The sequence below is a fragment of the Chiloscyllium plagiosum genome, unplaced genomic scaffold (genome assembly GCF_037043375.1).
Source record: "Chiloscyllium plagiosum isolate Xiang-an unplaced genomic scaffold, Cpla_swu_hap1 HiC_scaffold_5, whole genome shotgun sequence".
Lineage (NCBI taxonomy): Eukaryota > Metazoa > Chordata > Chondrichthyes > Orectolobiformes > Hemiscylliidae > Chiloscyllium > Chiloscyllium plagiosum.
The window spans coordinates 83,901,567-83,918,880 of record NW_028270143.1 but is presented as its reverse complement, the minus strand read 5'-3'; the positions used below and the strand labels follow the sequence as shown (position 1 = coordinate 83,918,880).

Genomic DNA, 17,314 nt, shown 5'->3' with positions numbered 1-17,314 from the left:
GGAAGGCACTGACGGAAGTGCAGCGAAAACATGCAAGATTGATTGATCCCTATTGTCAATTAGATGGAAGTGAGGACTGCAGATGCTGGAGATTAGAGTCAAGAGTGTGGTGCTGGAAATGCACAGCAGGTTAGGCAGCATCCGAGGAACCTGACCTGCTGTGCTTTTCCAGCACCACACTCTCGACTCTAATCTCCAGCATCTGCAGTCCTCACTTTTGCCTCATTGATTTTAATGTTACTGCGAAGCCTCTTCCAAGAATGCCTACCTTGAAGAAGTTCTCCTCCTCTCCCCTTGGCTGACAGCCTCATTCCTGATGAAGGGCTTTTGCCCAAAATGTTGACTCTCCTGTTCCTCGGATGCTACCTGACCTGCTGTGCCTTTCCAGCACTAAACTCTCGACTCTGATCCCTGTTGTCAGTGGCTAGATCTTAATAAAATACTGGATGCATATGAACCTTTCTACCAAGAAAAACAATATTTTAGGTAATTTTATAGAGCTTTACAAAATCATTATAGGAATGCAAAAGTAAACTACAGTGAGACAAGTTACATTGGGAACAAACTCAAAAGTTGTTAGAAGAACTCAGCATGTCTGGCAGCATTTGTGGAGATGAAGCAGAGCTAATATTTCAGGTGCAGTGGCCCTTCTTTAGACCTGACAGTAGCTAGGAAAGGATTGGTATATAGGTTAAAGACGAAGTGAGGAAAGGAGTAAACAATAGGTGGTGATGGAACTCTGAGAGAGAGAAACACAGTCAGGCAAACAAAGGAGGGGTTTGTAGTCAACTTGGCTAAATGAATAGCTGCTAAAGGGGACTGTTAGTAGCTGACAATGGGTTGTTTGTGGTAGCAGCCCATGTGATGACAAGGCCTGGTGTCTGTGAGGGTTAGGATAAGGACATGGGAGAAGGTATTCAGCCCTAAAATTATTAAACTCGATATCGAGTCCAGAGGTTGCAGGGCTTTAAGCAGAAAATGAGGTGTTGTTTTTCCAACTGAGCTTTGCTGGAGCACTGTAGCAAGCCTGAGACAGAACACAATGATGTGTTAAAGTGGCAGGCAACTGGGAGCTCAGGACCATTGTTGTGGACAGAGCAGGTGATCTGCTAATCGGTCACCCAGTCTGTGGCTTCATTTCCTCAGTGCAGAGTAGACCACATTGTGAGCAGCAACTGAGCTTCCACAGACGCTGTCAGACCTGAGTTTTTCCAGCAATTTCCACTTCTGTTTCTGACTTCCAGCGTCTTTAGTTTCTTTTTGGGAACAAACTGTTTACCCTGAGGCAGAAGTAGGGGAGAGGCATGTAATCAGTGGAAAGGGTATAGACTCTTTAGAGAGGTTTAAAATCAGCACTTTAATCTGACCTGGGGAAAGTTTCAGCTCATCAAAGACTAGATAACAAACAGTCTGACAATGGCTAATGTGAAAGTTTTATCATTTTCAGGGGCTGGTGTAGAATGAGTTGAATGTGATTATGGAGTTGAGGCTTGTGAGGGATACAAAATAGTGGTCTGATATGGTTTCTCTAGAGATCAGAGGAGTAGGCAAACCACAGATAACGGAGAAGTCTGATCTCTTTTGGCTTATCTTTTAATTAAGAGGTTTTAATCTTCCAGAGAGAGTAGTTGAGGCCGGTGGCACAGAAGCAGTTCAGGGAATGTAAGATAAATATGAGGGGCAAAACACTCTAAGGTTATGCAAGGAGACTGGAGACTGAATGGACTCTTTGTTATAATTTCCACATAATATGTCTCCTTTTGGTGACTGTGATAATTCTTTTTATTGGCTTGACCTGAGAGCAATATTAATCAATACAGTTCTCCTTGGGAGAATTTTGGAGGCTTGGTAGGTAACAATAATATTGTAGGTGAACTTCTAAATGTTCAATAAGATTGTTTCTGATCTGAAAGCTCTGAATTCATGCTTACTCATGAAAACGTTTCATTCCCTTGCTTATCATGAATCTATTTACATCTGCCTTAAGCATATTGGTCACCTTAGAACATAGAACATAGAACAATACAGCACAGAACAGGCCCTTCGGCCCACGATGTTGTGCCGAATATTTGTCCTAGCTTAAGCACCCATCCATGTACCGATCCAATTGCCGCTTAAAGGTCGCCAATGATTCTGACTCTGCCACTCCCACAGGCAGCGCATTCCATGCCCCCACCACTCTCTGGGTAAAGAACCTACCCCTGACATCCCCTCTATACTTGCACCCTTCACCTTAAATTTATATCCCCTTGTAACACTCTGTTGTACCCGGGGAAAAAGTTTCTGACTGTCTACTCTATCTATTCCTCTGATCATCTTATCAAGTCACCCCTCATCCTTTGCCGTTACAATGAGAAAAGGCCTAACACTCTCAACCTATCCTCGTACGACCTATTCTCCGTTCCAGGCAACATCCTGGTAAATCTTCTCTGCACCCTCTCCAAAGTTTCCACATCTTTCCTAAAGTGAGGTGACCAGAACTGCACACAGTACTCCAAATGTGGCCTAACCAAGGTCCTGTACGGCTGCAACATCACTTCACAACTCTTGAATTCAATGCTAATGAACGCTAATACACCATAGGCCTTCTTACAAGCTCTATCCACCTGAGTGGCAACTTTCAAAGATCTATGAACATGGACCCCAAGATCCCTCTGCTCCTCCACCTTACTAAGAACCCTACCGTTAACCCTGTATTCCGCATTCTTCTTTGTCCTTCCAAAATGGACAACCTCACACTTGACAGGGTTGAGCTCCATCTGCCACTCCTCAGCCCAGCTCTGCATCATATCTAAGTCCCTTTGCAGCCGACAACAGCCCTCCTCATTATCCACAACTCCACCAATCTTCGTATCATCTGCAAATTTACTGACCCACCCTTCGACTCCCTCTTCCAAGTCATTAATAAAAATTACAAACAGCAGAGGACCCAGAACTGATCCCTGCGGAACTCCACTTGTAACTGGGCTCCTGGCTGAATATTTACCATCTACCACCACTCTCTGACTTCGACTGGTTAGCCAGTTTTCTATCCAACTGGCCAAATTTCCCTCTATCGCATGCCTCCTGACTTTCCACATAAGCCTACCATGGGGAACTTTATCAAATGCCTTACTAAAATCCATGTACACTACATCCACTGCTCTACCCTCATCCACATGCTTGGTCACCTCCTCAAAAAATTCAATAAGACTTGTAAGGCAAGTCCTACCCTTCACAAATCCATGCTGGCTGTCCCTAATCAAGCAGTGTCTTTCCAGATACTCATAAATCCTATCCCTCAGTACCCTTTCCATTACTTTGCCTACCACCGAAGTAAGACTAACTGGCCTGTAATTCCCGAGGTTATCCCTATTCCCTTTTTTGAACAGGGGCACAACATTCGCCACTCTCCAGTCCCCTGGTACCACCCCCGTTGACAGTGAAGACGAAAAGATCATTGTCAACGGTTCTGCAATTTCCTCTCTTGCTTCCCACATAATCCTAGGATATATCCCGTCAGGCCCGGGGGACTTGTCTATCCTCAAGTTGTTCAAAATGTCCAACACATCTTCCTTCCTAACAAGTATCTCTTCTAGCTTACCAGTCCGTTTTACACTCTCCTCTTCAACAATATGGTCCCTCTTGTTTGTAAATATTTAAAGAATGCAAATGTATCAGAAGGTTTACTAGACTAATACTTGGGAATAGGCAGGTTGTCTTATCAGGAAAAGTTTACAAAGTGTAGACTTGTATCTGTTGGAATTTAGAAGAGTGTAAAAAAACTTGATTAAGTATAAAGTCCTGACGATCATGACAGTTTGGAGGTGGATAAGAAATCATGCTTGATAAACCTACTGGAATTTTTCAAGGATATAGGATATAACTAATCACACTGAAGAAGGAGAACTGTTGGATGCAATTTATTTGAACTTTCAGAAGACTTTTGAGAATGTCCTACATAAGACATCAGCATGTATAAACTGTGAAAATTAGACACATGAATGGGTAAATGGATTTGTTCTTATGAAAGAATGGCTGGAGAACTACCTCAATGTTGTATTTCTTGAGAAAAACATGAACAACACATGGAATTGATTTCCAGACAGAATGAAAGACTTGGGCTCATTCAGGAAGCAATAAATGTGATGTGTCAAGCTCCTTTTACATTTTCGACTTCATCTGACTTCCGTGGATCATTCAGGAAGTACAAGTTACTTGGACACACTGAGGTAGAAATGAGTTTGCATTTTACCCAGGCTTTCTGCGTTAGTCAAGCGTTTGCATCTAATCCCCTTCAGTACCATGGTGCTGTATTAGATTTTACTAATTTTAGGCACAGCTAGGAACTCTGTGAAAGAAACATTGGATCAATGTAAATATACATTAAAGAATCCTACATCTGTTTCTGAATGATATGTAAAAATTGTATTATCTTAAATCTGGAGTTCTGAAACTTGGCTAACAAGCTGGGAATTTATTTTACTCCTGAACAATCATGATGTACCTTAGCCTTCGAGTCCATGTAGAGTACTCAAATTTGAGCATTAAAAGCCATTTATTGTTTAATGTGGCTGATTCCAGAACAAGTGAGCTTCCTGCCAGCAAGTTTCACTAATCAATATAAATGGATATGCTGGGAATTCGAAGGGAATGTGGAGAAGCTAGCAAAGTCCTCAAAGACAAGTGCTTTTTTAAAAAAAAAAAAATCCTTAATGGGGGCCTGGATGAACAGACTGAGAATCTGGGCATTTGGTTTATTTCCACCTTGGGTTTAGTCAGAATTTCAGGTCCTTGATGTAGAACAAAATTGCTCTCAAGGTTTTAATTTAGTTTTATCCGAAGAGCTAACTGGTATTTTGAGCAGGGCATTTGAATCTTAATCAGAAAACAGATTTTACAATATGTGTGGATACATACAAAACCAAAATTAAATAAGATTTGCAATGTTTTAGTTTAGATCTTGACTCTTTGTTTTATTATCAATTAGCTGCTGTGCTTCCTGGAGCTTACCAGCAAATGCATTCCCCTCATTCTACTGGATATGGCTACATGCATCAGTCCAGCATTGGTTCTGTGAGGCCGCAGCAATCTCTTCCTCATGCTGTTAATATGGTGAGTAGATCACAGTATCTCCACTGACTAGTGAGTCATAAGGACACAAAGCATGCTCATACTGTGGGTTTTGTCTTACACTTTATTTATCATTAGCTTGATCATTTGTTCCTTTTATTTTGATTAAAAAGTTTATGTTTCAACAACTAACTGAAATAAAGCAAAGAACTATGGATGCTGGAGATCTGACAATCAAAAACTGAAATGGCAGGAGAAACTCAGCAGATCCAGCAGCATCCATAGCATAAAAACAGAGTTAATCTTTCAAGTTCGGCGACCCTTTCCTGAACCACCTCTTCATTAAAGGGGAGCAAGATTGTAAACCTGTCTATATTCTCATGGCTGAAAAATGTGTTGCTGGAAAAGCGCAGCAGGTCAGGCAGCATCCAAGGAGCAGGAGAATCGACATTTCGGGCATAAGCCCTTCTTCATTCCTGATGCTGCCTGACCTGCTGCGCTTTTCCAGCAACACATTTTTCAGCTCTGATCTCCAGCATCTGCAGTCCTCACTTTCTCCTATATCCTCATGGCAGTGTCCAAACAACATACAAATGTGGTCGACCATTAATCTTGGCTTGTTGGAATTCAGTTTTTATGCTAAGAAGGAAATGACCAATTGTTCAGAGAGTTTCAACAAACAGAAAAAGCAAAAGAGGGTGGACTGCTAATAGAATATCAATGTTGCTGAAGTGCTCTCTCTCTTTAGAGCCAAAGTGATATGCACTATTTTTAAAATATTGATTTTGAAAAATGATTAAAAAACAAATACATTGCAATCCTGCAATGAAAATGACATCTGATTTTTGAAATTATTTTATTGCTTTGAAATCCCAACAGTAACCTAAGCTTTAGACCCGAGAAATGGGCGGCACGGTGGCACAGTCTCTGCCTCAGAACGCCAGAGACCCGGGTTCAATTCCCGCCTCAGGCGACTCTCTGTGTGGAGTTTGCACATTCTCCCCGTGTCTGCGTGGGTTTCCTCCGGGTGCTCCGGTTTCCTCCCACAATCCAAAAATGTGCAGGTTAGGTGAATTGCCCGTAGTGTTAGGTGAAGGGGTAAATGTCGGAGAATGGGTCTGGGTGGGCTGCGCTTCGGCGGGTTGGTGTGGACTTGTTGGGCCGAAGGGCCTGTTTTCACACTGTAAGTAATCTAATCTAAAAGTAAACTACTCTGTCAGTTATGCTGATATCAAGTTGCTTCAGGTTATTTTGTTTTAAAGTGTGCTTCTATGCCAGCGCATTACTAACGGAAATGTAGAAAACACACAGATGTTGGGGTTGGATGTGGGAGTATGGAAGTAGAGGAAAGTCTCGACTGACAGCTCTGAGAGTGGATTTACATGATCAAGGAAATTTATGTGCAATAATGCTTGGCATAAAATTGGCATAAATTAATTACCTGGGAATTTTCTGAAGAGTGAGGTGAGTGCAGGGTGGACAGACAACTCAACACTAACTTCAGGAAACACTGCAATAATTAGTTCTGAATAACAGAGCACAATTGCACAAACCAAAAGCAGCATAATATTGGTGGTATTACATTTATTTAAAATATTATAAAATTTGTCATTTACTAAATATAAAGTAGAAAAACATAACTTATTATCATAACACTATCCAATTTATGCCATAATAGGTTAGGTTGTAATAGATTACTGTTGGGATTTCCCTGCAATAACATAATTTCAAAGATCAGATGTCATTTTCATTACAGGATTACAATGCAATTCTTGTCATTTAGTCATTTTCCAAAAATCAATAGATTTAAATATAATGTATATCACTTTGTCTCTGAAGAGAGGAGCACTTTTACTTGCCTATTTTATGAAGAAAGCTATTGTCTGTTAGCGATTTATGAGAATTCTTCTCAGCTGTTTGGAGTCGGTTGAGGTCAGATGATGACCAAATATAATATCTTCATCAATGCCTTTCCCTCCATCATAAGGTCAGAAGTGGGGATGTTCGTTGATAATTGCACAATGTTTAGCACCTATCATGACTCTTCAAAAACTGAAGCAGCCCATGTTCAAATGCAGCAAGACCGAGACAATATCCAGGATTAGGCTGAAAAGTGACAAGTAAGATAGCACCACACAAGTGCCAGGCAATGACCATCTCCAACAAGAGAGAATATAATCATCACCTTTCGACATTCAATGGCATTACCATCACTGAATCCTCCACTATCAACATCCTAGGGCTTCCTATTGATTAAGAACTGAATTGAACTTGCCAAATCAACATAATGGAACTAGTAAGGTGGATGGGACCCAGGGAGGTACTGAGGAAAGAGATCAATCTGAAACTGGTACAGTTGAGAACAGAAGACAGTCAAACAGTCAGGGCAGGCAGGGACAAGGTAGGACTAATAAATTAAATTGCATTTATTTCAATGCAAGGGGCCTAACTGGGAAGGCAGATGAACTCACGGCATGGTTAGGAACATGGGACTGGGATATCATAGCAATTACAGAAACATGGCTCAAGGATGGGCGGGACTGGCAGCTTAATGTTCCAGGATACAAATGCAACAGGAAGTATAGAAAGGGAGGCAAAAGAGGAGGGGGAGTGGCATTCTTGATAAGGAATAGCATTACAGCTGTGCTGAGGGAGAATATTTCTGGAAATACATCCAGGGAAGTTATTTGGGTGAAACTGAGAAATAAGAAAGGGATGATCACCTTATTGGGATTGTATTATAGACCCCCCCCAATAGTCAGAGGGAAATTGAGAAACAAACTTGTAAGGAGATCTCAGCTATCTGTAAGAATAATAGGGTGGTTATGGTAGGGGATTTTAACTTTCCAAACATAGACTGGGACTGCCATAGTGTTAAGGATTTAGATGGAGAGGAATTTGTTAAGTGTGTACAAGAAAATTTTCTGATTCGGTATGTGGGTGTACCTACTCTTGGGAAATAAGGCAGGGCGGGTGACTGAGGTGTCAGTGGGGGAGCACTTTGGGGCCAGCGACCATAATTCTATTAGATTTAAAATAGTGATGGAAAAGGATAGACCAGATCTAAAAGTTGAAGTTCTAAATTGAAGAAAGGCCAATTTTGACAGTATTAGGCAAGAACTTTCAAAAGCTGATTGGAGGCAGATGTTCTCAGGTAAAGGGACGGCTGAAAAATGGGAAGCTGTTAGGAATGAGATAACGAGAATCCGAGAAAGTGTATTCTTGTTAGGGTGAAAGGAAAGGCTGGTAGGTATAGGGAATGCTGGATAACTAAAGAAATTGAGGTTTTGGTTAAGAAAGAGAAGTATATGTCAGGTATAGATAGGAGAGATTGAGAGAATCCTTAAGAAGAATATAAAGGCAGTAGGGGTCTATTTAAGAGGGAAATCAGGAGGGCAAAAAGGGGACATGAGATCGCTTTGGCAAATAGAATTAAGGAGAATTCAAAGGGTTTTTACAAATACATTAAGAACAAAAGGGTAACTAGGGAGAGAATAGGGCACCTCAAAGCTCAGCAAGGCAGCCTTTTTGTGGAGCCTCAGAAAATGGGGGAGATACTAAACGAGTATTTTGCATCAGTATTTACTATGGAAATGGTTATGGAAGATATAGACTGTAGGAAAATAGATGGTGACACCTTACAAAATGTCCATATTACAGAGGAGGAAGTGCTGAATGTCTTGAAATGCATAAAGGTGGGTAAACCCCAGGACCTGATCAGGTGTACCCGAGAACTCTGTGGGAAGCTGGAGAAGTGATTGCTGGGCTTCTTGCTGAGAAATTTGTTTCATCGATAGTCACAGGTGAGGTGCCGGAAGACTGGAGGTTTGACTAACGTGGTGTCACAGTTTAAGAAGGGCAGTAAAGACAAGCCAGGGAATTATAGGCCAGTGAGCCTGACATCGGTGGTGGGCAAGTTGTTGGAGGGAATCCTGAGGGACAGGATGTACATGTATTTGGAAAGGAAAGGACTGATTAGGGATAGTCAACATGGCTTTGTGCATGGGAAATCATGTCTCACAAACTTGATTGAGTTTTTTGAAGGAGTAACAAAGAGAATTGATGAGGGCAGAGCGGTAGATATGATCTATATGGACTTCAGTAAGGCATTTGATAAGGTTCCCCATGGGAGACTGGTTAGCAAGGTTAGATCTCACGGAATACAGGAAGAACCAGCCATTTGGGTACAGAACTGGCTCAAAGGTAGAAGACAGAGGGTGGTGGTGGAGGGTTGTTTTTCAGACTGGAGGCCTGTGACCAGTGGAGTGCCACAAGGATCGGTGCTGGGTCCTGTACTTTTTGTCATTTACATAAATGATTTGGATGCGAGCGTAAGAGGTACAGTTAGTAAGTTTGCAGATGACACCAAAATTGGAGGTGCAGTGGATAGTGAAGAAGGTTACCTCAGATTACAACAGGATGTTGACCAGATGGGCTAATGGGCAGAGAAGTGGCAGATGGAGTTTAATTTATATAAATGCGAGGTGCTGCATTTTGGGAAAGAAAATCTTAGCAGGACTTATACACTTAATGGTAATGTCCTAGGGAGTGTTGCTGAACAAAGAGACCTTGGAGTGCAGGTTCATAGCTCCTTGAAAGTAGAGTCAAAGGTAGAAAGGATAATGAAGAAGGCGTTTGGTATGCTTTCCTTTATTGGTCAGAGTATTGAGTACAGGATTTGGGAGGTCATGTTGCGGCTGGACAGGACATTGGTTAGGCCACTGTTGGAATATTGCGTGCAATTCTGGTCTCCTTCCTATCAGAAAGATGTTGTGAAACCTGAAAGGGTTCAGAAAAGATTTACAAGAATGTTGCCAGGGTTGGAGGATTTGAGCTATAGACAGAGGCTGAACAGGCTAGGGCTGTTTTCCCTGGAACGTCGGAGGCTGAGGGGTGACCTTGTAGATGTTTAGAAATCATGAGGAGCATGGATAGGGTAAATAGACAAAGTCTTTTTCCTGGAGTCGGGGAGTCCAGAACTAGAGGACATGGGTTTAGGGTTAGAGGGGAAAGATATAAGAGACCTAAGGGGCAACTTTTTCACACAGAGGGTGGTACGTGTATGAAATGAGCTGCCAGAGGAAGTGGTGGAGGCTGGTAAAATTGCAACATCTAAAAGGCATTTGGATGGGTATATGAATAGGAAGGGTTTGGAGGAATATGGGCCGGGTGCTAGCAGGTGGGACTAGATTGGGTTGGGACATCTGGTTGACATGGACAGGTTGGACCAAAGGGTTTGTTTCCATGCTGTACATCTCTATGACTCTATGACTGCATGACTGCAAGAGCAGGTCAGAGGCTAGGAACTCTGCAGCGAGTAACTCACCACCTGATTCCCCAAACCCTTTCCACCTTCTGTCATGCTGACGTTCGGAATTTTATAGAATACTCCTCAATTACCTGAATGTGTGCAGCTTCAACAATGCGTAAGAATCATGACACCATCAGGGACAAAGCAGTCCACTTGATTGGACCATATCCACATCCACTCCCTCCACCACTGATGTTCAGTTGCAGCGGCATGTACCATCTACAAAATGCATGGCAGAAATTCTCCAAGACTCCTTGAACAGCATTTTCCCAAAACCTCAGCCACAGACATCTGGAAGGATAAAAGCAGCAGATACATTGGAACACTGCCACCCTCAAATCTGCCTCCAAAGCCATTCACCATCCTGATTTGGAAATATATCACCATTCCTTCCTGGAATTCTCTGCCTAGCAGGTTTATGGGCCACCCTTCAGCATATGACTGCAGCTCACCACTACCTTGAAACGGCAACTTGGGATGAACAATAAATGCTAGCCCAGCTAGCGACACCCATATTCCATGAATGAATAAAAATAACTTTTAAAAATAAAAATTTCAAGTGATGCATGATTTTCTGAAAACAGATGGAACTTTCCCAGCCCATTGATGATGGCTGAATGGGAAAGATAGTTCGGAAATTAGGGCAGGAATGGAAAAATGAGATTCTAATCTTGAGAAAATAGGTCAAATTTTCCACACAGTGCTACAATGACGAGATGAGAATCTCATTTTTGAATGGTGAAGGGCCTATTGCATTTATTAACATCCCATTATTGCCTAATCAAGCCTTATGTGAAGGTTGCTATTTTCCCTGGCAATAGAGAGAAAATAGGCAGTGTCAATTCCGGACATGAAATTCCAAATAGTTCACCAGTGGCTGAAGCTTACAGTATCTTTCTGGGCCTCCACGTTGCAGTCTGCAGCATCTCCGGCCACATTCCATGGGCAGAGACTGTCTGCCTCCTCCATCCAAAGAAATTGACATTGGACATGCACCAACCTCACCAGTTCATCAAAGTGGCACCCCATACTTGCTTGGAATACAGTTCACCTCATCAATACTGCACAATGAAGGTCACCAACACCTTTTATTGTAACCTTGCACATAATGGCATCTACACATCTCATGAAAAGAACCATGTGCACCTCTGAGCTAGCTTTCTTTGTGCTCACTCACTTTACGCCTCCTGGATGCTCGTCGCATCTGAGCATTGCTTTGTCTTTTTGTGCATAGCTATTTAATTCAGAACTTAAAGGCTGACAGTATTTTTGTGTTGTCTTGCCTTTTAGTGCATGCCAGTGTCACACCTGCACCACGTGGCACCAGCTTACAAAGTGAACACACGGGATGTGCTTCAACCAAGTGGCCATGTCTCAATATCTGAAGGGATTCATCCTCAGTCAAGTGCAGGGGACTGCCATCAGTTAGGAGATCCAACTACAGTCAGTCAAGGGCATTGTCTGATCTCTGATACAGTCAGTGTCATGTGATCTGTCTTGCTACTGTCTGGGGAGTGCGGCACTATCAGTGCAATAAGCCTTGTTGATTTGCAGTAAGTCAGCTGGGGATCTGATCAGATGTCGTCAGCCTCGAAGGCTTGAACATTCGCTGGCTTGGGGGTCACAGGCAGGTTGGAAGTGGCTGAGCACCTGTAGTGTGTCACAAGAGGTGTTGTCTTCAGGGGTTTTAGACAGCTGATGCAGGGCTGGGCTGTGTGTGGATTGCCTATGTCTGGTTGCCTACTGTCACTGCCCTGTCGCCTTGTCGGGAAAAGGGGCATCTGGTGTGAGGCCATGGTCACTCATTCCCTGTTGCCTTGCTGTTGGTCTGAGCACCAGTGAATACCATGGTGGAGTGGAGGTCTTTGTGCATGGAAACATAGGTGCAGGAATAGACCATTTGGCCCATTGAGCCTGCTCCATCATTCATTGTGACCATGGCTGATCATTCAACTCATGCTTTTCCTCCATATCCTTTGATCGCTTTCACCCCAATTGCTGCATCTAACTCTTTTTTTCTTGAAGTCATACAATATTTTGGCCTCAACTGCCTTCTGTTGGCATGGTATCCCATAGGCTCACCACTCTCCAGGTATATAGATTTCTCCTCATCAATATTCTAAATAACTTACCCTGTATACTTACATGGTGACCAGTCTGTTCTGGACTCCCCTGCCATTGGGAACATCCTTCCTGCATCTAGTCCTGTTATAATTTTGTAGGTTTCTATGAGATCCTCCATAATTCTTCTGAACTCCTGTGAATAGAATCCTAACTGATTCAGCCTCTCCTCATACATACCCTTGCCATCCCAGGTCTCTCTCCCTGCCATACTAACATTCATTTCTTTGTCTGCCCATTTATTGTCCTCTCTCTCTGTCTGGCCTGTGTCTCCACCTATCCACTCCTACCTTCACCATTGCTCCACACCCTACATCCGCTATCTTCACCATGTGTAACATCTTTTCCTAACTACTATCAATTCTGATGAAGTTTCACTGGACTCAAAACGTTAACTCTGCTTTCTCTCCAAGATCTGCCAGTCTGCCTAAGTTTCTTGTGCAATTTCTGTTTTTGTTACCATTTACCACCTTGAGTGCCTGCTGAACCTGAACCTACCTTCAGCGACTGGTGTATGTGGACTCCCAGGTCTCATTGTACATTCCAATTGCTACCAAAGTGCATAATGTTTTATTTAACTAATAATGCTACACTCTGCCATGCATTTGCCAGCTCTCTTAGTGTACCCAAATCACAGTGAAACATCTCTACATCCTCCTCAGTTTACTCTCCCACCCAGCTTTGTGCCATCTACACTTCTGGCAGACCAGCCTGTCTATAGATCCAGCTACACGGACACATGCTGGAGGTAGCTCAGTATGAACAACTCTTCCAGCATTCAGGTTCCTGAGTGTCTCTGTCAAACTCACTGTCCCTGTTTAAACTTGTGCAATTTGACAAAGTTAGCACCGGCTGAATGGCAAGGGATCCTCTCTTGCTTTGGGCTGAGCAGGACATGGTCTCCATCAGGCCTAGGAATGTTTCATCCTCTGCCAGCTGTGGAGATGTGCCATTGATGTGCTCACCAGATTGTGCTCCTGACTCTAATCTAGTTAAAGTGCCTACCAAGGTGCCTGGATTATAGCTAGTGAAGGGTGCAGGAAACAGCCTTCTTTGTGCAGCCTCTGGGTGCCTGTAGCTTCTTCCTCTGGGGTGGCGGAGGCGATGATGCCCAGAGGGGCTGCTTTCTTCAGGGTGGTGCAATGTAGATGGCACTTGTGCCATGCAGAAGACTAGAGAGGGAAGAATTGTGAAATTGGCACTTGACAATGGCGATCAATTATTTGCTGAGACATGGTGGCCTCAGTAGCACAATGTTAGCGATGCTGTTCCTTTCCCACTAAGGCAAGCCCCAGATGCATCCCGGGCATCCCGCTATTTCAAGCATGCCCTACCTGACCCATAGTGGACCATTTACTCCTGGAATTAGACAAGACCGAGGGATTAAGTAAGACGTAAGTGGCTGGTACTGCTGATGTAAACAGAGGAATGGTGATAGAGTCCTGAGTGAGTGAGTAGGAAGCACAGTGGACATGTAGGTTAGTAGTTTGGGAGGAATGAGGTTGGTGAAAGTGATTGACCATGAGGGAGTGGTAGACCATGAGCTTTGGTGGGAGATGTGTGCGGTGGCAGAGTGAGAGTGAGGCTGAGGTGGCAGGAAGACGATGGAAGATTGTGCAATGCAGCAGTTCATCAACCTTCTTGTAGCCTTGTTGGATGCTCCTCCACACTGTAGATACCACATTGACACAGGTCAGACCAGACTGCAGGGTCTGGGCTCATGGTCACCTCAGATGGTCCTGAGAAACGAGGAAGGCCCTTCTGTTTGCCATTGCATATACCAGCACTTCCAGGTCCCTTCCGTAAAGTGGGATGTCACCTCATCTCTATCAATGATCTCTGGGGCAATTCTTAATGCGCTGCACCTGTGGGAGGCAGTTCTTGTTGCCTGCAATATTTGAACTGGTATATCGCTGGGATGTAGATATGGGGCTCGTGGTAGGAATGCATCTGGAAGCATTGAGCACTTTAGCTGCTGCTGAGTGCAGGATATTGCAGCACAGTGCTGTCTGTGGAGCTGGGATGTATATTTAATTAAGTATGCTCTGTAAAATTCCGTGAGAAAATACTCTAGAGCTCAAAGTGAAACCCTCCGTAAAATTACCTGAAATTGCTACTTAGCCAAGTTCTAGGAAAGTTCAACCCGTTGTTCTGCTGTGTTTTTCCATATATATTTAGGTAGTGTGGTTTTAGGTTTTTTTATCTTTTGTGTAATAAGTTTCAGTTATAAAAGACTGGCTGCAGTCTCTTGTGAGTACATCTCCAATGTGCTAGCTAACCAGACAAAACAAAGCATATGATCTCTCAAGCTAGGTTTTGATCTAGCATCTTGACTTGTTCAGTATTACCTCAGTGGGATGAAATTATAATTGTTTTCTTCACATAATTTGATAATTTTGCTTAACTTTGTTTTTCATTGTTAGAGCTAATAGTGACTCATGGAATTTTTGAAAAATATGATATGAATCCATTTTATTTTTCTAATGCATTTTTCCTGTTTTTGATTCAACTGAACTCATAATGTTATTGTCTGCATAATGAAATATAAAACCAATAATATATCATAGTTGGAATTATGTCCTGTTCTTAGCTATGTGAAAAATGTAGAAATATTCATGTTTCTATATGGAGCTCTTTATAAATACTAATCATGGATTTTCTAGATAAATTTATGCTTTACATTTAATCACGCTATTATAAGAAGTAGAGCAATCCGTTTGAGACCTTTTGCGAAGTATGAATAAATAAATGCCTTTACCAATCATTGTTCTATTCACTGATTCTAAGTCCAGCTGCATGCTCCACACCACTTTACAAAATTTGATTTGGGTAAGTTTATATTCATTATTGTCTCCGTCATTGAGACTTTGAAACTCCTTCTTGTCACCTTGAACCATTTAATTTAAAGTGTCTTTAACATGTTTATTTTCCTGAAGTGTAATTGCTAGCTATATCTAGAAAGGGAGTCTGCATGGGATAAATCCTTGCAATAATGATGTGCCTTTTCATTCACAGAGGACGTTCCGAGCAATGTATGATTACACTGCGGCTGACGAGGATGAGGTTTCCTTCAAGGATGGTGACTACATCATCAATGTACAAGCAATTGATGAAGGCTGGATGTACGGCACTGTCCAGAGAACTGGAAAAACTGGAATGCTTCCAGCAAACTATGTTGAATCCCTTCACTGAATCCAGTTTCTCACCATTCGTGCTTAATCCTTTATTTTTATTACACTAAATGGTAATTAAAATGTCAAGAGAGAGAAATGAATCTGTTAAGTATATTAAAATCCTATTTACTATCTAAGTAGCTTTTCATTATTGTATTACTGATGTATTCTTAGGACTTTCTAAGGGACTGTTCTTCCAAACTGACCAATCTTATTCAGTAGGAAGGCATTATAATAGACCAAGGTTTTCTGCAGTCAGTAAGACTCTTAATAATGTTGACATATCAACATTGATTGTGCTAGTCTTTAACAGTGAAACTGAAACATTGTCAGCTGTTGGATTTGTGTTACAAGTTATGATCAGCTCTGATCATTTACTGTATCACAAGTGTGATAGAACCAATTGCTGTGTGCAATTTTGCTTAGTTTGCTTCTAAAGTATTTGCAGATTTCTGTTTTGCAGTGTTTTAAGTTCAAAATACTTAACCTGGAGGTAATGTGTGTTACAACTGGATGTGGGTTACTATTGGAGAGATTTAATACTAACTAGTGCACATTTGTATTTTGCCTGTGAGATGCACAAGATTACTAATGTCAGCTGTATAACTTGAAGTATTTCCTTAGTGGAACTTTGTCTTTCTTCCTATGCACTGTGGATATTTCAAGCACTTTCTTAACACTGAGATGAATTGTCCCTGTACAGGTCGCTCTGTGATGTTTTATTCCAGAAAAAAATTATTGCCTTTTTAACTTTGGAGTTAATTGCATTATTAGAAACTTAGGTCCTAATATACAAGTGTCATCTGGTTTGGTTCAGTTTGTTTTGTTTTGCTTTGCTTTGCTTGATTTGATTATTGGTTATGCATGCTTTGTCTAAAATGTTCATTAGCCAATAAAGACAGTTTACTGAATTGGTTATAAGGTAACTCTCATTAACTTTTATCTGGGTGAATGAACAGTTCTGTACGACTGGCACAACAATGCAGTGATTAGTGCCATAAAGGGTTAAATAAAGAAACTGAAGTATGTTCTTTTGACTGGTGGTCAATATTTATTTCAAAGCAAGAAAGCTGTTGCACTTTACATAAAATGAAACAAAAAGTCCTGGAGAAACTCAGCAGGATGGGCAGCATTGTGGGTACTGAGCACGTGTATTGAGCTCGCATTTTTGTGCAGATGTCTATAGTGTAAAATTCTGAGATGTTAGCTATTGCTACTTAATTAAAGTTGAGTGAGAAATCAGAAAATCATAGAACTGCTGATGTAAGGAAATTATTGAAATCTACAATTAAGGACTGAGCTCTCAGAAATGTAAGCTGATTTGAGAGAGCTAACATGCATTTTTAAAATATAGCTCATGCCTAACATACTAACTGATTTTTTTTGAGGAAATGCCTAAAAGTGTATACAGGGGACAGTATTTGTTAAAGTTAGGTATAATTGACTTAACTAAAAATATAAACAAGAAAAACCATTAGAATCAAAGGTGAATTACTGATTTATTTAGGCGATTGTTTAGCTGGTAGAAGACTGTCTGGATAATAGCTATTTGCTTGAATAATAACTAGTGGTTCATGATCACAACCATTCACAATATTCATTAATTACTTGGGTAATGTAATAGAGAGTCATTTGAATGAGTTTGCCAATGCTGTGA

At 41.7% G+C, this 17,314-nt stretch overlaps 1 protein-coding gene across 2 annotated transcripts in view; it reads left to right on the top strand.

The window, feature by feature from the left end:
* nebl (nebulette) overlaps positions 1-16,685 on the top strand; it is a 347,345-nt gene extending 330,660 nt beyond the window's left edge. For both annotated transcript variants that reach the window (XM_043690429.2, XM_043690431.2), the window contains exons 6-7: positions 4,970-5,094; positions 15,500-16,685. In XM_043690429.2, the coding sequence (XP_043546364.1) occupies positions 4,970-5,094; positions 15,500-15,676 (302 nt within the window). In that variant the 3' untranslated portion in view covers positions 15,677-16,685. The remainder of the gene's footprint in view (positions 1-4,969; positions 5,095-15,499) is intronic.
* Positions 16,686-17,314: the final 629 nt, after the last annotated feature.